The sequence below is a fragment of the Cygnus atratus genome, chromosome 20, assembly GCF_013377495.2.
Source record: "Cygnus atratus isolate AKBS03 ecotype Queensland, Australia chromosome 20, CAtr_DNAZoo_HiC_assembly, whole genome shotgun sequence".
Classification (NCBI taxonomy): Eukaryota; Metazoa; Chordata; class Aves; order Anseriformes; family Anatidae; genus Cygnus; species Cygnus atratus.
Window position 1 is genome coordinate 6,114,593 of NC_066381.1, and position 21,870 is coordinate 6,136,462.

General features: G+C 50.7%; 1 protein-coding gene across 1 annotated transcript in view; it reads left to right on the forward strand.

Annotated features, from left to right (window-relative positions):
• Window positions 1-21,870, forward strand: part of LRRC75A (leucine rich repeat containing 75A) — a 68,972-nt gene that overhangs the window by 38,676 nt on the left and 8,426 nt on the right. Inside the window, exon 3 of the mRNA XM_035559236.2 lies at window positions 6,519-6,631. Coding sequence (XP_035415129.1) covers window positions 6,519-6,631 — 113 coding nt within the window. The remainder of the gene's footprint in view (window positions 1-6,518; window positions 6,632-21,870) is intronic.

Sequence of the window (21,870 nt, forward strand, 5' to 3'; positions counted from 1 at the left end):
CAAAGAAAAATCTTCCTTCCCTGGACTGGCTTTTGCTCAGGATTTTGCATTTCGTGTTTGCAGGTAAGCGAGGTGGGAGCATGTTTATTTTGTTGCCATTCCCTTCCAACCCTAGAGTTTATCCCTTTGTCAGCGTGGTTTACTGGGGGCTTGTTCTCCTTGGCTGCGTGCTAATTTGTAATAACTGCTCTGATGTGTGCCAAAACCCATTTAAGATGATCTGTCTTAGGGCTTCCTAGAGCATCTCTCACTGTTTTATGTTTTCGTGATACTGAGTAATAGCTGTGTTTACCATTGTGAGCATAGTTTTTTCTCTCAACTGTTTTTTTTCCCCCCTAATAACCCAAACTATTTGTAGGAAGGCAAATCCTAGCTAACCACCTAAGGCAAATAAAGCAAATGGTACTTGGAAGGAAATCCATCAGCTTCTCCTTGTTTTATGGGTATGAAATAGGTCGTGTTTTAAGGGTCAACATCCACTGAACCGTATGGAAAGGAAACGTCTCAAATGCGTTACGTGCAGGGAACGGTGCCCCCAGGACAAGTGCAGTTTCCCTGGCTGGTGGCTTTGTGCATTTGCGACCACAAATCCTGCTGCAGCCTCAAAGAGAGGATGCAAGTTGGAAAAGGTAAAAAAAACAAAAACAAACAAACAAAAAAAAAACAAACAAAAAAAACAAACAGAAGAGAGAACTTAATATTTTTAATTCAGTCCTGGTTTTGGAGGGCCAATCCGGGGCTTGTCGCACGTTGAGATCTGCAGCACAGCACCAGTTTTGCCCAGAGACTGATTGCGAGTGACAGAAACGTGGGGCTGGGTAACAATGCGAGCAAAAACCTGTCGCTTCCTCCGGCTTGGGCCGATGGCTAATTGTTCTAATTTGGGTCAGAGCCCTGCTGTGCTGCAGCCTGAGTTCTTTATCGGGGCTCTGCAGTCATTAACGCTGACCCATTTAACACCGTGTCTGGCCCCAGCACAGCCCCCCTGGCTCTTTTCTGCCACAGGCGATTCAGTGCTTGGCGAAAACAAATGAGTTTGCAATAACATCTTTATTTCAAGGCCTTACGGTGCTTTTTGCCTCTCGGCGTGCTGCTTTTGGAGCAGCCCAGAGGTGAGGTTTGGGAATGCGGAGCTTGGCTCCTCTCGTGGCATGGGTTGGGAGGAGCAGCATGGGCTGCAGCCCCTGGGGGCTCATGGGGCTGCGTGTGGGGATGGATGGGTGGATGGGTGGATGGATAGATAGATGGATGGATGGACAGACGGGTGGATGGGTGGATGGACAGATGTGTGCCATTTGCCGTGTGCATCCCTTCCCATCTGAGCCCAGTTCCCTGCTCTACTTCCCAGCCCTACCCAAGCCCACACCTGCTCAGTGCCCAGACCCACCTCTCTTCTCACGGGGCTGTTCCTGGGATCTCTCCCCGCCCCGACCTGCCACCACCCAGCACGGTGACACCAGCAGCACCAGGTCCCTGCACCCAGCTCTGCGCCCACAGCAGCAGTCCCAAGCCTGCTGCGTCGCTGCCACCCAGCATGCAGGGATTCGGCTGCTGTTGAGTAGCATTTGCTTTCCCGTGGTGTCACCCCTCTGCTGCCCACCACAGCCCGTTCTCTGCCAGCCGAGTGGCAGGGAGCATGGCCGAGGCTGGCTCAGCGCAGTGCACGGACAAGGAGCGGTGCCCTGCGCACTCAGAGCTGCTCCTTGCCCATGCCATGGGTGAGCCCTGCGTGGGGACAAAGCAGGTCCCCCTGCAGGAGCCAGCTCGGCTCCTGCCCCTTCCTTGTTTTCCGGTTGCGGGCGCGGGGCTGGCGGCGTCTCGCAGCTGGGGTGTGTGCCACGAATCCTTCTCCCAGCTGAAATCGGTTAAGGGATTGCAATCTCATGAATCTCCGGCTCCTCCTGGCAGCAAGCAGCCCTCTCCTCCTCCTCCAGGGGCTGGAGGCAGGCGAGGATGGAGGAGGAACGGCAGGGAGAGGGGCCCCGTGCAGGGAAAGCCTCTGCTCTCAGCTCTCCCCTCATCCCTCCTCCATCTCATGCTCAGCATCATGTCCTCCATGGCCAGGAACTGCACTGGGTCTCTGCCAGCTCGGCCAGGACACGGCGGAGAAGGAACCGAGACATTGCCCCAAAACTGTGGCTGCTGCCAACGGCAGCGATGCTTGCACTGGCAGGGTTTGCCCGTGAGCTCTGTGAGCCTTACTAGGAGCTGAGGTGCTGCACAAAGGTGCTCTGTGAGGCACGGCTTCTCCTAAACGCCTCCCAGCTTCCCGATATAAATGAATAGGGGAGCAGGTGCCACGTGGCTCCCTGCATGCTCCGTGCACTGTCCTGTGCATGCGGTGCCGGGAGAAAGCCCCCGGGCCTCGTCAGCAGCAGCAGGTGGGAAAGCTGAGGAGCTCTGCGTGCTGCCCTGCATCTCCCCGACCCGCAGACGCCCTGCGGTTTTCCTCCCAGAGGCTGGAAACCAGAGCAACAAATTTCACGTTCCCATTTTCCACAAATGCCCAGCGCTAGCAGGAGCCGGGTCCTCTGCGGACATGGAGCACCACGTCATTGGCATCGCTGCCCATGTTTTGCTGGAGGTTCGTCCCTCCATGTTATTTTGGGGCAGTGATCAACCCCACAATTTGATTCTGTTTGCAGACAACGTGCTTAGTAAAAAACATCAGTTTTCATTGTTTACAAGGAAAATTGTTTTACGGAGTGTTTGCCAAAACCCAGTGCTGCGGCTTTCAGGTTTTGCAGGTTGAGATAAATCCTCCTCGCCACTTGTGCCCTCTGCCCCCAAAATAGCCAGCCCTAGGTTGAGCTGACGGCTGCGGGGGGGCAGGAAGCCCGTCTGGCCGCTGCCTTTCATTTTGAGGGAAGCGAGGTTAAAACTTCCTCCAGGCGAGCGAGCCACACTGTTTTTTCTGCTGCATCGGTTTCCAAACAAGCTTTTGGGCTCGGTCCCATGAGAGCGTGTGTAAGCTTCAATTATTTCCTGATAGACTTGTCCAATAAACCAGGGAAAAGCCTTTGTTTAAACCATAGCACGGGCATCCAGCTCTGCCTTTGGCACTGCTTCAGCTGCATCTCTGCTTCTGCAAGCAGGTTTTGGGAAGCCCAGGGTGGCATTTGGACACAGGTCAGGCCTGGGGGTGATTTTGGGGAGCCCATTTTGCTGTATCGTGGTGCTGCTGGCTTGGGAAGAGCTGTTGTAGGGCTGGCCTGTGACCTTCCCCACTGAGTTCTTGGGGGATTTGCTCCTGTTCAGGTCTTGGAGGTGCTGGAGGTTTAGGGCCTTCCTCAAAAAGAGGCTTCCTGCAGCCTTTTCCAGCCCCAAAATAGCGCTGCCCCACGAGTGCTGCTGGTGGTCTGGGGTCCTGGAGGCTTTGGGCAGGTCCAACCAAGTGAGCAGCCTCTGAGATGGGCTGAGCATCCATCCCAGTGCTAAACTGGAGCATTTATCTCCAGCCTGCTGCAGGACGATGTGGAGAAGCCCCTCCTGTCGTCCCCTTGCGTGGTGCCACGACCAGAGGGGCATGAGTTGCTGTGTCCAGAAGTGGTGGTGTCTAAATAATGTTTTAAAGCCCCAAAACACAAGGAGCCCTGTGCCCGCAGAACTTGTGAGTCGAGCTTGCTAGTGAAGGATGAGCTGGCCGTGGCTGCTGAAGCAGGGAGATGGGGCTCAGAAGGTGCCTCATCCTGCTCTAGCATCTTTTTGTGGAGCCCCTCAACGTGCTGCAGGGGTGCTGGTGGTTTGCTGGGTGCCCTTGGGGGGATTTCTTTGTGCTCAATTTCTCAGAGGGTGGCTGTGATGGGAAGCCAAGGTCTGAGCCTCCAGCAAGGACCTGGACACAGCACTCGGGAGGTTTGCAAGCTGCTTCGGGCAAAATCTCTTACCAGAGCCTGGAGGGCTCCCAGGGAGCCTCCTGCCATGCGTGCATCAGCACAAGCTTCTGGTGCTTTTACTTCCTGTGCATTTTTTTTTTTCCATATTCCTCTGCGGAGTCGTTTCACTTCCCCAACAATTTAGTTGTCAGGATAATACAGGAGATAATTTTAATTGTCATTTCCAGGATGATGGCAGAGGCAATTTGCAGCGCTGAGTCGCAACACAGTGCTTGCTTCCTTGTTTTTTTTCCATGCGTTTTGGTGTGCCGTTCCCTTCCTAACATGCATCATCCCATGCGGTGCAGCGGGGGAAAGCCCAGCTGAGCCTGAGCAGCATGGGACTGGACACCATTATGGAACTGGGCACTGTCATGGGGCTGGGCACCGTTATCTCGAAGCTGGGACACCGCAGCCCCCTCTGCTCAAGGTGGGGGTCTCGACGGCGGGGTCTGAACCGCAGCAGGGAGCAGGGCACCCACTGTGGCTGTGCAGACATCTCTGCTGAAATTGGGACCCAGAGTTGGTGATGCTGGCATGCAAGGAGCCAGGAGGATGAAGCACAAACAGCACTGGCACGGGGAGAGCATCGCTGAGGAGCCCTGCCTGGCACGCAGCGTCCCCACCAGCTGTGCCTGATTTGTAGTTTCTCTAAAGAGTTTCTCTCTGGCTTCTCTCCCCTCTGTTTTATGGAAAATGTTTTTGCTTCCCCTTAATTGAAAGGCAGCAAATGGCTCACGGACCCAAAGATAAATGGCAGGAGCTGAAACACAGGTTAGGTGTGGAAATCCACGGCATTTTCTTCTCGTGCTGGGGCTGCTGGTTGTGCTGGCAGAGGGGAGAGCATCGAGAGGGAGCAGCACGTGTTGCTGTCTGCCTCAAATGTTTTGAGTCCTTGATTAAAAAATGACTGTAATGTGTTTTCAGCCCTTCTAGTGGAAAACATGAAATAAATTATTCTCCTTTTTTTTTTTTCTCTGCTAATTTGACATGCTGAGCCTGTTGAGTTCCCCCATCTCGAGTCTCGAGCTGTAGCTATTTGTTGCTGCAGGGCCTTTAGGAGAGATTTCAGCTTGCTGGGGGTGAGCGTAGGCTGAAGCCACACCAAAATTTGTGGGATTAAAACCCTTATTTAAAGTCATGGTGATAAATGAGGTGCTGAAAAGAAGGGGTTAAAGCCCTATGCTGCTATTTCTGCTCCAGCCATCTGCTGATGTGCCCCTTCTGCCCTGTTTTTTTTTTGTTCCTTGAGAAAACCTGATGTATTTGTTTCCCTGCACACCCAGAGGTGATTTGTCAAAAACCAGATTGCTCCTTGGTTAATTTAATATTTATAATGTCTTTATAAAGCCCGTCCTGCTCTGCTGACTACGAGGTGAGGTGGGAGAATACATTGCATAAATTACGCTGCACGAAATACGCAGCTCGCAGCCGGGGCTGGAGGGAGGGAACAGGAGGGCAGCAGTAGTTTGGCATCCTGGCAGATGAGATACGACATCTTCATCAGCATCCCTGTCCAGATTGTGGCAAAATCTTGGGCAATCAGTGTGTATAAAGAGCAGTGGTGAGCCAAACCCGGGCTGCTGCTGATTTGGGGGCTTCCTACCCAGTTTCTGTTTCTTTTCTAAGCTGTTTCATGATGCAGCAATTTCATAAAACCAGGCAGATTCCACAAATTGTCACATCTTGGCTTGTTGTATAATTATTCCTTTGCTTAATCTCTGCTTGTCATCTCTCAGAGAGCAAGCCAGACATTTTACAGCATTAAGAGTCGTATCATGTGTTGGTATATAGAAACCTTGAAAGGAGACGTGATTTAGCTATTCAGGTGCTGGCATTTGTATTATGGTTTATTTTTAGGAACCAAAATTCTAGGACCAAATTCAGAAAGTTTCAGAATTAAAGTTTTTGGAACCAATGATTTCTCATTTTACTATCCTTTCGCATGGAAATTTTAACTGGAATTAAGGCGACTCCACCAAAATCGCTGCTTTCCTTGATGCTTTTTTTCCTATCAAATATCCACTTTGAGAGTTTCTGATGAGTGCTCTTCCTGAGATCTCCAGGCTCACCAAGCCTCTTAGCGTCTGTCCTTGTGTAAAATGGTTCTGACAGTAATGGATGGGTCGTTTGGTTTATTTAATCAATCTCTGTACAATTTGTGTGCCCAAAGCCATTAGGTGGTGTCAAACGATAACGGCGCTGCTGCTGAATGAACTGCAGTGACTACGGCACTGCGTGCGCTCACGGGACAAACCTTCCTGGCAGGTCATGCTGGGGATAAACCCCATAAATACAAACAGTGCTCGCATATGTGATGGATAACACTTGGGAGTTTGGGTCATGGATCCCACCAGGGCAGTGGGCTGCTGCTCGCAGGCTTTGCTCGCACTTGGAGGTGGATTTGCAGAAGAAGAATCCCATCTGTGAGCAATATCCGTGTGTGTGCTGGCCCTCGGTGAAACGCCCTGTCCTTGCAGCACCCTAGCTATCATTGGGGTTTTTTGTCCTCCTTCCTGTACAATTTTTAGCGTGGTGCTTTGCGACTTGCCAGCTTCTAGCGGCTCTGGGGTTGGAGCATCCTGTGGGCAGGACAGTCACGCTGCAGCCACCTTACCTGGCTTCCCTCCCTTGTCTCTGCAGGAGGGGGACTCCCTTGGGGCCATGGAGAAGCTCTGCCGGCAGCTCACCTACCACCTCAGCCCCCACTCGCAGTGGAGACGCCAAGGCATCATGAAGAGGAAGCCGCAGTCCTGGTGAGTCGGCTTTCCGAGCCACCCCAATGGTCCCTGTCCTGTCCCTGCTCCTTTTCCCCTAGACGTGGCCGTGTTACCAGGTTTCCTCATGCTCACCCAGAGGTGTTCTGCTCCGCTGCCACTTTTCTTTCCCCATTACAGCCTGCTCCAAGATACCCTAATTAGCTGGTAATTAACGTATAGGCACATGTCATCATGCAAGCACATGTCACCGTGCATGCCAGGGCTTGCTGTGTGTTTGCACGATGGGAACTGTTTAATCAAAAAAAGAGGAATAAATGGCCCAGTGCCCTTCTCACCCGGGTCCTCAGCAAAGCATTCTGGCCGCCAACGTCCTGGTCCATGGTACCGAAAACCTCTGAATGAGTCTGATGGGAATGGAAAGGGCTCCTTGTTTTTGGCAATACTATGCCCTACGTATGTAATTGTGGTGCTTTGTATTTTTAAAGAAGTAAGAAGTGCAAAAGAAGCTGCAATCTGGCAGGGTTAGGATTTGTATCCAGGTGTTTGCTGATGGTCCTGAGAGAGTGTTGGTTCCTGGTGTAGCAGATGTTATCTGTAGCCATAGGAAGAGACTAATCCTGTGAAAAAACTCAGTCTTACAAAAGATTACAGAAAAAGAGGGGAGGAAAACAGACACCAGGGACTAAAGGACTGCGGGTCCAAACAGGATTAGGACCCTGTCTCCTAGAGAGCTGGCTCAGCATCCCTTGAGCCCTGTTGTTCGTAGAGACCCACATATCTGAACAACATAGAGATGTTGTTACCTCCCCATTGACACCATCCTGCACATGCAAGAAGCAGGCACGGTTGCTCAGTACCTCTCAACCTCTAGTTGGGCGTTTTGCTGTGATGGGATGGCACATCAGCCGCTTCCCTTCTTGTAATCTCTTGCTTCCCTGCTGCTATGATGTTCACCGCTACATTTCCCCCATCCCGAAGCTGCAACCACCTCTCGTGTGTAGTTTCTGCCAATGTCTCTCCAATTCAGTCCAAAAGCCCCTTTATTGTTTCACCACTCTATCTTGTTGGGCTAAATTCCAGTTTAAACAGAGACTTCTTTCATCTCCGCCCAACAAGCAGCGCAGTCAGTGCTTCAACATGCTCCGGCTTCATTATGCCTTGCTCTGAAATGTCATTCCGTGGAAAAATGGCATTGCTCTTGGTTCACTCGAGGAATAATCTTGTTTCTACTAATTTGTGGTACTACCACAACAGCTGTTGGGTGCTTAAGATAACTGCGGTAGGAAGGAGAAGGTCAGTGAGGGGAAAGGGAGCTGCTGCGGTTGAGGAACGTGGCACAAGCACGCTGTGACCCGGTGGGATCTCTGCATTTATAAAAATCACATCCTTGGGACCTTAAATATGGATTTAGTACTCCAGTATGTTACCTATTTTCTTCGTTCTCTTCAAGTTTAAGCCTTTTTTAATTTTTTTTTCCTCTTTAACATGCCTAAGGGACTGATCCAGACCCTTTGACGATGCCCCACTGGTGCAGAACCTCAGTGCCCATCCCAGTGCCAACGCACCCACCTCGTGTACTTTGCTCGTGGTTTGCCACTTGGGCAGTGTTTTTTTCTCTGGTTCTGACTCTGTTATGACTCAATATCCATCATTTTTCTCTTGGGACGAGCTAGGAAATTTGACTGGGATGGGCTGTAAATCTCTGAGATGGAGGATCTGTTTAATCGTGAAAGTGTCTGACACTGGCTGGCATCTTCTGTCCCTCTGTGAGTGCTGGTGTGCGTCAGGCGATGCAGTAGACAGGTGTTTGTCACTGCTGGCATACATCAATGCAGGGCATTGCTGCCTGTGTCCTGCCTCAGTTGGGGCATAAAAGCCCTTGAATAATAAGAACCTTTTCACGTTACATGCAAATTATGGGGTGATGCACGATAAGACAGAATGTAGCATTTGTTTCCTTTGTTTTTCCCAGCCTGAGCAGGGCTGAAAATGCAGTGGTGCTTTCCTCTTGCTCCACGTCCCTCCTGCACGGTGGCAGCAGCACCTGGGTAGGAAGTGAGCAGGCATTTGGCCCTGCGGGACATGGTTTTGCAGCACTCAATGACAAAGGAACAGCCTGGGGAGGATGTCTGGTAGCTCAGCGTGGATGGTCAGCCTCCTGGAGCTGCCTTAAAGTCCCTCTCCAAGCCTCCTTTTGCCTTCTGGAGGCAGCTGGAAATGTGCTTTGCTCCCTTCTTTTTCAGTGCCAGCGTTGCCAGAAGTTGGAGGTATTTTGCCCCCGAGGAGGCAGAGCTCCCAGCTCCCGTTTGCAGCAGTGGGGGCTCCCCTCCTGGCTCTCCTCCAGCCAGGTGACCCCTCCAGCCGGGCCCCCCACTTGCTTTGTTTCCCAGGGTATTAAAGGGGATGTGGGAACACGCCAGTAAAAGGCCTCTCGCCAAAGAGGAATGCTTCCTGTTGAGCTTTGGTCTCAAAGCTGCTTGGGAATTTTTCTTTAGGGTCAGAAAATTCCTAATTTTTCCTGCCACTGTTGTTTTCTTCCTTGGGAGAGTTCAGCACCGGTTCGGTGCCAGGTGACTCTTCTCATTGAAACGGCTGGGGAAAGCATCCGAAATATTTTACCATCAGAAATATTTTATCAGAAACTGAGCCTTTGTAGAATGAAGGCCTGCATTTTCCCTCTTTTTCCAGACAGTGCTCAAAGGGTGAGTGAGTGCAGCAAAGAAGGAGTTTATGTGAGAGGCAATGTTAGTCTGAAATGGGTGCTCATGGGTCCTCCTCTACACCCAGGAGTCAGCCTGAGCTCCCCCTTGCTCTTGTAAAACCTTCGGATGTGTTAAAAATCTACTTGAAAATCCCATTTGGGCTAAGATCTACCTGCTCTAGCACAGCGGGAGTTCTTTATTAGAGCAGAAGAGACGTGCATTTAGATTTTGTGATGAACTTATGGAGGTTAAGCAGCTTTTAATTGTTGGTAGCAATGATCTTTTAACATCCCACTCCTGATTTCATCAGGGGCACAAAACATTTCTGTTCTGGAGGAATGCTGGCTGCTGATCGTTCATATCGTTCATACTTGCTTGTAGTATCTGCTTGCATTTCTCTGCAAAGCCTTTGTGAAACACAAATTTAAAAAAAAAGGGAGTTTTTACAGGGGGAAGCCTGATGCATGAATAATGTGCCCTTCCTTTTGAAAACAGAGAGAGAATGAATGTTTGTGGATTAAAATCCTCTGATGCTGTTGGGAGTTCGTGGGCGAGCGATAGCAGCAGTTGTAGCTCCTGCAACAATGGCCCCTTCTGAGCCTCCAGGACGAATCCACCGCCAGTGGGAGGAATTGTGTGGTCTCCTCTTCATTAAAATCCCATCCTCGTGTGTGCGTGCACAGCAGGCTGCTGAAGAAGAGCAGGGATTTTGTGAGATGGAGACCTCTGGGATCTGTGGGTGGCTGTTGTGTCGAGGGGACTGCCTTTCCCCCTCGGTTACGGGGCTGCCCCAGCACAGTGCTGTCCAGCTTACAGAGCAAATGCTGCCAAAACCAGGCTGGGGCATTGCCTGGTGCCCTCAGGGCTGGCTGTGTTCCAAGTCACTCCACCTTTGCAGTGGAAAGCAGGTGATTTCCAAGCCTCTCTGCTCTTCCCCGCAAGGCCTGAGGCTCCGTGCCTGCGGTTGGGTTGCTGAAAAGCAGCACTCGGGTTCTTGCTGGGAGCTGCTGTGCTCCATGCCGCTGCTGGGGCTGGGGACTGGGGACATCAGGTGCTCCAGGCCATGGTGGATCTTCTGACCTTAGCTATGCCACATCAAAATGGCCGTGGTCCACAGCCTGGTGGCACCTGTGTGGTCATTGCAAAGCCTCGTGCTGCCACCCTTTTCCGAGTTAAACGCCCACTGTGGTGCCTGCGATTTCACTGATGGCCCCAAAGGGAGCATCACCCCTCGGAGAGGGTCCGGCTGAGCAGGACCACAGGAGGCTGCCATCCTTGCTGCCCTCCTCACGCAGCTCCCGGCCATCCCTGCCCATCCCCACGCTGGTGGTGGTGGCAGACAGAAAAGTAGCAGATGCAAGCAGAAAGCAGTCCCTTTCCAGGGCAGACGCTAAGTGTTGCCTGCTGGCTGCCTGTGCGTGGCAGATGCTAATAACAGCTCTGCTGGGGTGGAGTGCAGCTTGTCTCCATGTGTATCCCATAGCATTAGAAATACTGCAGTTACTTACTGCATTTTTTTTTCCTGTTAATTGCCCTAAAAGCACAGGAGAGTCCATCTCCAACTTATCATACCATACTTTTGCCATTGCTTGTCCCAGGAGGGTTGGAAATGACAATTTAATCTCTGCGTATGGCGGTGGTTCAGCATTCAAACCCCACCTGGCTGAGGCAGACCAGCCTTCTTTGGGAAACACAAAGTGACCCCCAGAAGGGTCTCACGTCATGGCTGGTGCCCTGGTGTCCCTTGTCATCGTGCCAGCTGCTGGTGGCACAGGAGGGGTCCCTGTGTGAGCCCTGCTGACAGGGAGCAGTGGGGCTAACCACGGGGACAGAGTAATCCGGTAACAGCGGGGTGACTTCATCTGGTGGGAAGTCCTGGCGTGACACAGAAGGGAGTGAAGGTTTGGGGAGGGAGAGTGGAAAACAAAGGGAGAATGAGCAACGCACAAAAAGCCCTCCCTTGGCTGCCTTGGGTTCTGCAGCCCCCGGCCACCCTCGGTGCGGTCAGCAGTGCTGAGCATCAGCCTGCTCGTGGTGCACCCAGCATCCTGCTTAAAGCATCGTTTCGCTTGGCCTTTCTTTTACGGCGTTGGTCTCGGACAGGCGAGACACTTGCTCGGTCTTATTAATGAACTCTCGTGTCGCTCTCTGCCCCGCTAATGAGAGCAGTGGCAGGATGAAGAATGGTGCTAAGCCTGGCTCCTTCAGGAGGGAGCAGTGGAGGAGCCAGGCAGCTCAGCCATGAGTGCAGAGGGAGGAGGAAAGCCAGCTGGCATTTACAGGTTGTTTTTTTAAGCTTTCCCACCTCTGTGACCTTTCTGCCCGTCTCCAGCCCTGTGAGCATAACAGCAGCGTCTTCCTAGCAGCTGCAGACGAAGTAGGAGCTTCCTTGAGCAGGCAGATCTCATAACCTGTGGGGGATATCCACCTTTGGCTTGGTCTGGTATGCACAGCACTCAGCTGATGTATGTAAAAACATGTTTTCTGTGCTTTGAAACTCTGTGGCAACGCTAAGGAGGACAGCAGGGGATGGGGCTGCCTTCCAGCAGAGCTGGGACCTGCACTCTGAGCCCGCTTGTGCCCACCTACAGCACCCAGTACAGCCCATGAGCAGGCTGACTGCAATTCAAAGCACACACCATGGGAGAAAAAAAAAAAAAGGAAAAAGCAAAACATTTTGAGGCACCAGAAGTCAAGACGGAGTTGGGAGAAGTATTTGGATGCAGGTGATTTCACAGTGTGTATCACAGGCGTGCACTTTTCATCACCTTTATCCTCCTCACTTTGTGTCCTTCATGGTCACTGGGCATTTCCTGCCTCTGCCAGCCTGGGGCTCTTTGGACTTCAGTATAATTACTCAGGAGATGTCTTTCAGCATTAAGCAGCATGGTTTAGGTGCAACCTCTGGCTCAAGAAGTCCCTAAAGCTCTGGAAGCTGGGAGGATTTTCCAGGGAGGAATAACTGATTAAAGTCCTATATCCTTTACTTAAGCATTAATTAACATCCAGACACAGGCTCTTCACTCAGTAGACCTTGATGTGACCAAAAATGATTTTTCTTTTGCACTGATGCTTGCTGCTGTCACTCTATCAGTGTGGTGCTGGGCTGAAATGTTCCCAGGGAAAGATGTTTTCCATTGGAGAACACCAATGGTGACTGAAACAGAGGTGTCCCCATGCCAGGGTCCCTTGGGATGTTAGTGTACATCAGTCTGCCTTTCCCAGGGAAGGCAGAGAGGCTTGAAAGGAAGGTGCTGCGGTGGTTGTTGTGAAGCAGCAGTGGGTTCATTTAGAGGCAGAGGCACTGGCACGACCTTTGGCGAGATGCGAACGGTTCTGAAGGGCGAGTGGATGAAGTGCCTGAATCCAGGGGAGCAAATATTGGTGAGGTCTGTGATTAAGAAATCATTCTGCAGCGTGCTGCTTGTGGCAGTGAAACATGCTGTGCTTGCTTTTGTGGGAGAAATCAGAGTTCTCCTGGCAGCCTGCTCCCTCCCCTTGCTGGAAGCCCCAGCACTTCCCAGCACGCTCCAACCCTGCACACCCCAAAAAGCGCCCAGCGGGGAGGATAAGCAGTTGGTGAATCACACATTTCATTCTTTGTTTCCTCTGGAAATTATCTGGCCACCAAATAGGTGATTTTGGGGTGGAAACGAGTTATTTTTGCAGGGGAACAGAGCACTGCAGCAGCATGTGGAGGGTGGGGCTGCTCCTGGGCACTGCCCGCACTCTTCCCAGCCAGCGCTGCTCACCCTGGGGCCCGTTTTGTGTGATGGAGATGAAAGCACTGGTTTAATTTCCCAGCTGCTTGGTGAGTTTATATCATCTGGCTGAGACCAGGTGATCCATCAAGCCGTTTGCTGGAGGCCAGCAGGTTGCTCGCAGGCTGGCGTGGCTCCAGAGAGCACGGTGCTGCCTTGCTTACTGCACCAGAGCAGTTTTCTGGGACAAGACACAAGCCCTGGCTCAGCACCCATGCGTGGATGGGGGATGCTGGGTCCCTCTGGGTGCCAAACCAGTGTGTGGCATCAGATGGAGGTGTCCAAAGAAAGCTTCATCCCAGCTCCTGCACTGTGGGCGTTCATAGTGTGGGCGTGTTGCTGCTTTGCAGCATCAAGACATTTTGACTGATGAGATTTAGGCCAGATGAATTGGTGATTGAGCAGGCCAAATCCCGACTCTGCAGGTCCAAAAATGCCTTTCTGGCAGCCGATGAGGAGAGTGCTTCTGCTTGCAGAAGTCTCGTAGCCATGGGAAGGGAGCACGGTGTCCTCGCTCTGTCAGAAAGCGCCATGGCTGGCCTGGGGCTCTTTCAAGACCTTGGGACCCAGGTATGCCAACAGATTGTCAGGGGCTGAGCCTGGGCATGAATTTAAAAGCTTTCAGCAAAATGTGAGGAAAACAAAACGTGGGCAAGCACTGTTATGCAGTACTCGGATGGTGACAGCCGGAGACACCAGCTGCAGGGTGGTTTTGTGCCACGTGAGGTCTGTTGAGCCTCCAACCAACCTGAGAGCATTTGGGACTAATTCAAATTGGTGTAATTTGCCTTGGAAATAGGGAATTTGCCTTGGGCACAAAGAGATCGCTCCTACAGCCAGTACCCCTTTGCTTATGGACAACAAGCGCCTCTTCAGAGGAGATTCTCCTGCCTGAAGTAACTCCTGGCAGGGACACTTTGCAAGAAAGCAGCAGCCAGCGTTGATTTTGGCTGGGACTTGGCTTCATGCATCCCACACCAGCTGCCCAGTGTCACACAGGACTGTCAGAGTCATGCCCTGCAGTGGGGCTCGATGCCCTTGGGTCAGCATCTCCGTGCTTCCCCGTGCAGCATTTGGGATCGCTTGTTTACGGAGCAGAGGACATGCAAACGCATGGTGCTTGTTCCTGCAACTGCTCACCGGATTCAAATGAAATGCATGGCAAATAGGGATTTCCATTGATTCAAATTTCTGCCTTGTGTCCGCTTCACCCACACAGCCCTGCAGCAGCTCACCCTGGCTCGCTGGGCTGCTCCCACTGGCTTTTTGGCTGTTTTTTTGCTGGTGCAGGCTGTCCCCGATGGCTGTGTAATCGCAGTGATGCTGCGGCTGCTTCCCCAGCACTGCAGCTGCCTCCAGCCCATGCTCACCTTGCTCAGCCAAAGAGTGCCGGCGTTAACAAAGACCGAATTTTTAAGCTTGTTGGAGCTAAACTGTAAATTATGCATTCATATTGAAATGCCATCCGGGTACGTGCTGCAGGGCAAGATGTAGTGTTGGAAGGGGCTTAAGGTTTTCCATTCAATCACTGTAAAATGAGCCCTTACCCCGTGTGTTGCCCTCTGCAAGCCTACTGGGATGCTCCAGAATTTAAAACAATTAACCCAAACAGTGGAGCACCGTTTATTTTCTTCCGCTGATGAATACCGGTTCTGACAAATGCTCGAATCGCCTTTGCTGTTCCCTGCTTGAACAAATGAACCGACAGCCAGAAGTACTAGAAAATAGCCTAAAGGAGAAAAAAATCTTCCCTGGCAGCAAGAGTGGAACGAGGTGATTTACAGCACCAGGGCTTTCCTCACTGCTTGCGTGCTCTCCTGAGCTGGCTCACACTGCTTAACCTGCCCCAGCCTAAAAGCTTCAGGTAGTCACCAGCACGACCTGTGCCTTAAAACCTCAGTTCCCAGCCTCCATCCTCATCCTCCTTCCCCCCAACACACTAAGAAATAATTCAGTTTTCTCAGAGGGAACATTCCTAGGTGATAATTGGCTTGAAGGGAGCTGGAGCCATGCTCTCGTCCTTCCCTTTTTCCCTTAGGAAGACTAAAGAGGGTAAGCAGCGGGTATGGTGGGAGCAGGACCAGCAGCCCCACTGACATCCCTGCACGCCCTTGGTGGCACCTTGCTCCCTGAATGTATTTTTTCATTCTGTGCCTGATTAGGAAAGGCCTTTGACTGTTAAAGGTGTGATTTTGTGTTTTTTAATAATTAGTCCTCCACTTCCTCTGCGGCTGGGGGGGGTGGAAATTAGATTTGCTTTCGGCACATTGCAGTGATGGTTTAAATCTATCCTCAAAACTCAGGAAAGCATCTAGTAGAAATTGTTATTAAAGGAGGAATTGGCTGGCGAGATAATTAATCCCCCCCGCCACACTTCCTCCCTGCCTTGGAAGTCCTCAAGGCACCCCGTGACCACTTGTCTTGTCCAAACCCTGTTACCTTATTCCTTTTTTCAGCCCGCCACCTTGCAAGAAACTGCCCGGTGTGGCTGGCTCCTGGGCAGCCCCCGGCTACGTTTGCCAATTAGGAGAATTGAGCTTTATGGTGAAGCTTTGATAGTGCATCGGGTTGCTTTTTTCAGCCCTTTCACGTTGTGCGTCATTAGGAGCAGTAAATGAAGTGCTCAATGAGCTCATGCATCATACGGAGCCGAACCTCGGGGCTCTCACTTCTGATCAGCTTTTCAGTTTTGTTGCTGCTCTCTTTGCATGAAAATAACGCTTTAAAATTAGGATGCAAATGCTGGGGTTGATGAGAGCGCTGGAAGCGGTGCCATCCCCTGGGAGCCTGGCCCTGAGGTCCCAGCTCGCCCCGCGGTGACCCAGACACAGATGGGACTCGTCCCTTCCAAGTCGAAGGCTTTGTAATTAGACGTGGCATATTCCCTTGGCTCAACGGGCCAAAAGGTGGAGGAAAACAGAAAAAAAGTGTCCTCTGGCATGGGCCCAGCGGGGATGGTCGAGCATCATGGCAGCGCTCAGCCCAGTGCGATGGAGCTTCTGCATCCCAACAAGGGGCTGGGCAGCACCTCTGTTAGCAGGGAGACCAAACTGCAGAGCTCAGATGCTGACCAGGCGCTCAGTTAGCAGCTTTGGCTTTTGTGACTCTTGCCAACACGTGGCAGCTGGACACACCCCTTAAATAATGGGACATTCAGGCCCAAAATTGGTTTCTCATTTGTCCAGCAAGGAGCCCAGGGTAACGCTATGCTTCTCCAGGTGTTTCACCCTCCCCTTGTCCAGGGTTAGCACTAAATTGTTTTTTCTTTTCTGGGGTGGAGGAAGCTGTCCTCATGTGGTGGCCTCCCAGCCTGCTCAGTGTCTCATGACAATCACGTCTCACCTTGCTGCCAGAAGATGAGGATTTTTCCTCAGTAGCATCTCAGCTAAGAGACAAATGCACAACCGGAGTGAGTCCCCTCCTGCCACCCCTGCTTTAATCAGCTTTTGGGTCCTTTAGGCCACTGGTGGTTAAAAGGTGTCTCACCATCCTCAAGGCGATGAGGCTGCGACTTGGAAAAAATATATTGATGCGTCCACACAATATGGGCAAGTTACCTTGGAAAGATATATGCTGATCTCTCCAGCATCACTCATTCTCTAACAGCTCAGAGCACAGCAACATGAAATATCATCACTGATGGGTACAGAAAACAGAAAAAAGGGCAAAACGTTTGCATTGAGAAAGCTGAATTGGAGAGGGTGCTTTGCTTGTGGTTTTATTCATTGTTTTCTCCTGAAGCTCCCTGCAGCACAGCATATGATACAGCCGATAACAGGGCCTGTCTCGTGTCAGAAAAGCAAGTAGGTTAAACAGCCAGCTAGGGAAAATTCAGGGAAGGTTTTTGTGGTTTTCCTGCTTGTCCAGCACAATGTGCAGCACGGGAGAGACTGCGGGAGCTGGGCGAGTGCTGCTGGCGTGCTGGACGGAACAGTGTATCAGGTTACCTCCGTTCTGCCCGGCTGAAAAGGAAGTCTCGGCAGCCCACGTCTCCTCTGATATTCGCTCCCTTTTCATCTTTTTAGGGGAGATGAAGGCTGAAATCCCCTCCGGGAGCAGGGCAATAATCTGCCAACAGCAATGAAGCACTGCTGGAGGAGCATGTTTGCTTTGGGCAGTGAAATACGCTTGGCGATGCCTGCTTCCTTTCATTTGGTGTTGCGTCCCCAGAAATGGCAGCGGCTGCTCTCTGCCCACCCTGGGCTCACGGAAAGGGTCTTTCAGAGTGAAATACGAGAGCAAATATTAGGTGAAGGGCATTCACCGTGGCTTTCTTTATTTGCCTTTCACCGTGGCTTTCTCTATTTGCCTCTCACCTCTCTGCTTGGCAGCTGGTCACTCTGGCGATGGAGCCCTTCTTGCTGTGTAGATCTTGCTAACAGAGGTGCCCGGGTGCCCTCAGCTCCCTGGCCTGGCCCCAGGGAAGCCATCAGCCCAAGGCAGTCCCAGAAAGAAGGAGGGCCCCGGGGAGCCGGGCTGGCGGCCGCCTCTGGCGCTCTGGCTCTCATCAGCACGGAGCAGAGGCAACGGGGGACCCCTGCCTGCCTAAACTCTTCCAAATGTGATCTGTGCTCCGATAAAATAAACAGTTTAGGGAAAGCAAAGCCCCAGGCACACACTTTGGCAGCTGATCACTCCCTAATTGCAGGAAGAGCAGTTGGGAGAGGGAATTATTATTTTTTTTTTGGTTCCTTGGGCTGGTTTCTGATGAGAAACTGGACTGGAGGAGCAGAGTTGAAGCTTTTCTCCCTCCCCAACCCCAGACAACTATCCCATTTTCCTTCCCCTCGCACTGACGGAATGTAACCCATGTCAAGGAACAGGAAACAGAACCAGGCTCTGCAACGGGTGAACCTCAGGGAAGTCCTTTACTGTTTCATGCATGCAGTTCTCTGCAAGCTTTTCCTGAGCTTTTTGTGGCGTTCGACGCCCCAAGGGGCACGGTTGAGGCCTACAAGAGGCAGGAGTGGGTGCAGGCGCTGCTTTAACCCAGAGACCCACAGCACAGAGACAATGCCCCTCAGGCCACCCTGTATGACCGTGGTTGTTCCTTTCCCAGGCAGGAAGGGACGACGATAATTAATGCCAGCCCCTTCCACCCACATGCGGACAAGGCCTCCATGCAGTCAAGGCCTCCCAGCCCAGCCCCTGCCTTTCTCCTACCTTCTCTGGTCCTTTCCTTTCTCCTTCTCTTCCTTTCAACTCACCGTTTTGGAACTGTTTTAAATATATTGGCAGCAAATTGTGTGCTTTTATGAGCGATTTACTAATGATTTCTCTTCTTGTGGCCTCTTTGTTTTGGACACTGAGAATTAAACCTGATTCAAAGGTCTTTTTTTTCCAGTCACATCAGACTCCCTTCTCTGTAATGGGGAGCTGGTCATGTAAAATCCAATAGAGACTTGGATATTTTTAATATACCTAATCACAAAAGTCCCTTTCCAAGAGCTTTTTCAGCTTTTTTTTTTTTTTTTTTGCCTTTTTTTTTTTTCCTGTGCTAGAATTTAAAGAAAATATTCTTATTGTTTGTTCTAATGTAAACTTGAACAAATTCTTATTCTGGTCAAATTCTATTCCAGGAGGTCATTTACAGAAGCAGCAATCCCAACGTGTTGTTTTCTTTTAAATTCTTGATTGTTTTTCTGTTGGCAGTAGTGCAAATTGCCTTTCCTGCAAATGCATGTTATTAATGGGGCGTCAGCTGCAGTTTCTTATTACGTTGGAGTAGAGTTTGTTGGAAATATTCCAGCACGGTTTCTCTATAGGAAAATGCAGGTTTGTTGAGTGCAAAATATATCATAGGAAGGAGGTTATAAATACATTTCATTTCGGGGATAAGGAGGGAAGAATAATGGAGTACTCCAACAGCGCAATATTTACATTTTTCTACAAGAAGTTAAATAGGGCTATAATTATAGCAAAGCATTTTGATGGATGCCAAAGGCTTATTTTTAGAATTTTGTTTAGCAGGAAATTAAAAACAAGTTGGGAAAAATCCCTCTTCGTGTAACACATAAATGGTGGTTCTCGCAATGAGTAAGGCCGTCGCTTTCCAAAACACTTTATCCTGCCTCCTCAGCTCTGGACCATGACGAGGAGCTGGCTGTGCGACATGCAAATGAAAGCCATTCTTCTGCTTAATTATCCCTGCTGGAGATATTTATCAAGTTGCTTCTTCGTCTAACAGCACTTCATTTTCTGAGAATCTCATTGCTTTTAAAGGTTTAATTGGGTTCGTTTGCTAAATACCACGGTGATGCGTTGACACTGGCGCAGCAGTGATCTCGCAGCTGTAGGCTGCTCTGAGCGGCAGGGAAGAGAGGTTTTCTGATAGCAGCTTGGCCATGGGAAGGAGCGGGTGGTCTTTTGGTCCATCCCGGACTTTTTGCTTGGTTTATCCTTGCCACCTGCTCTACGGGCTGCTGCCATAAAACCCCAGCAGTGGCTGTAGGTCACCGAATATCCCCCAAATGCAGCTGCTTCTCCAGCAGCTCAGGCATGAGCCCCAGGAGTTTGACTCGGTTGGGTTTTCCTTGGGTTCCCGGGTAATGGAGCTGTGATTTCTGCTTGGCTGATGCTGGTGGGTCACATTTATGTGGTTTGGACTGAAAACCAGAAACATTGTGAGTTTTTTCCCCTTTTAAATTTGAGTAACTGTTCAGTGTGTCTGTTCCCTTCTGCCTGACGATATTTTTATTCTCAGCTTCCAAAATCAACGCAGTCTTCATACTTCCAGCAGCCAACGTGTCCGTGAAAGGCAGTGCAGGAGCCAGCCCCTGCCTGCTCATGGAGCTGCCTGACCTTCATTACCCTGATCATTTTCCTCCTGTTCTATTCTAGCACATGATTGAGACCTGTCAGCCTTAGAAAGGGACCAAATATCAAATTGCCAAAACATTTAATGCAAAGAAAGTCTCTCTGTTATTTCCCTTCCTCAGAAACATGCTCTAGGGTGGAATCAGAGGCAGCTGGGGAGATGTTGGTTCCATTACCCAGCCGCAAACAAAGACTGTTTGCTGCTAATTCTGCTCTCTTTGTCTGAAAGCTCTTTCTCCCCACAGAGGCTCCTCACCCAAAATACCAAGTTCCTTCCTGCACGCACACATTACTTTGAACATTAGAATGCCTAGGTACTTTTTGAGCCAAAGATGGGTCTTCCAAATCCAAATCTCAGCCCGTGTGAAATAAAAACCCAGTTGAAGAGCCACGGGCTGTGCCACAAGGAGGCCATCCGATGTCAGGGTCACCAGGGGTGACAGGCAGCGTCCCTTGTCCCCGCCAGCTGGGAGGACATCGGGTGGGCTGTGTCCTTCCCGCTCTCGGGCAAGGTGCTGGCTTTTAGGCACCAAGGGCTGGGTGACACTGCTCTCTAGTGGATGGCTCTTCATCAAGCGGGATGGAGATGCAGGAGCTGAGGCTGATGGAAAGGGTAGGTGCTCATCTGTGGATAAAAAGTGTGTTTTCTTCTTGTTTGCATCATGAACTTTTAGAATTGAACACGTCCATAGAGACATTACACAGGCACAGAGCCATGTTCACCTTCAGTAATGAAATGTAACTTGACTTATCTAACCATGATGGGAAGGAGTTATTGATGAAGATCTTCCTGATGCCAGCAGTCCTTCCACTAAGACACCATGGCCAAAAACAAGACCCTTGTTGGCTCTTCTACCCTTCTAGGGTCCTGGTGCAGGGGATGCTCTTGGGTGCACAGAAATTACTCTCCCCATCCAACACCCCATGCACATAGCAAGCTTTGAGCCTGGAATACGAGAGGAACAGGCCTGTGCAGCTTGGTGAGGAGCCAAAGAAAATTCAGCGGGATTTGGAAAGGAAAGGCGAGTAAACACAGAGCTATTCCTGGAGCAGCCCCTGCTCTTGGGCACGCAGAGGAGGTGAGCTGCAGGCATCACACACGCACGCAAAGCTGGGTGTGCAAGAGGAAATTTGAGAGAAAATTGTAGCCTACCTTCCAGCTGTGCCCTTAACTAGAGGCTTAAAAAATGCTGAGCTGGAGCAGAGAAATAGCCCAGCATTTGGTCTTCAGCAATGGCAACAGGCAATAGGCTTTAGGGCTGTTGCATGATGTCATTCCCAGCAGACAGAATTACTTTATAAATGGAAAAATTGATTTTGATGTCAGACATCAGGGACAAAATTAGGAGCAAGGCCCGCAGATGAAGAGCTGCAGGCTTGTGGGTCTGCCTTGCCTCCCTCCCACATCACACGGCGCTCGCTCGAGGTTGTGATTCTGGCAGCAGGGGCAGGACGTTACCAATGGGGTTGTCGGCATGTTACGATGTGAAAACTGCAAACCTTAGCAGAACCGTGAACATTCTTGGAGCGCGAAGAGATCAAAATAACTAATCCCCACCGGTACTTTCCCTCTTACCAGCAAAGACTCAGGAATTTCTTATGTGTTTATTGGTAAGGTCTGAAGGAGTTTTAAAGTTACATATTTTTATATTTTAAAAAATCCTCTTTGCTCCGAATTGCTGTAAGAAGAGAAGTGAAATCTTTCTGGCTGTGAAAACCAGACTTTAAACTGTACTGTTAATAATCCCCTAACCCTTTCTGTGGCAGTAAACAAGGAGCTAAAGCAGTCATTGACTAATCCCAGCCGCACACACGTGTGCCGAAGCTGCCGGAGAACGTTGGCAGTGGACGGTGAGCGTGAGACGTGGTGGGAACCGAGTGGCTTTGACTTTTTGATGCAAACCCAGCCAATTTTTTTTTCACCATCCTAACATGACTGTCGATGTTATCAGCCACAGCAGCTCTGTGTCAGCTTCAGACCTCCCACAAAGCCCTT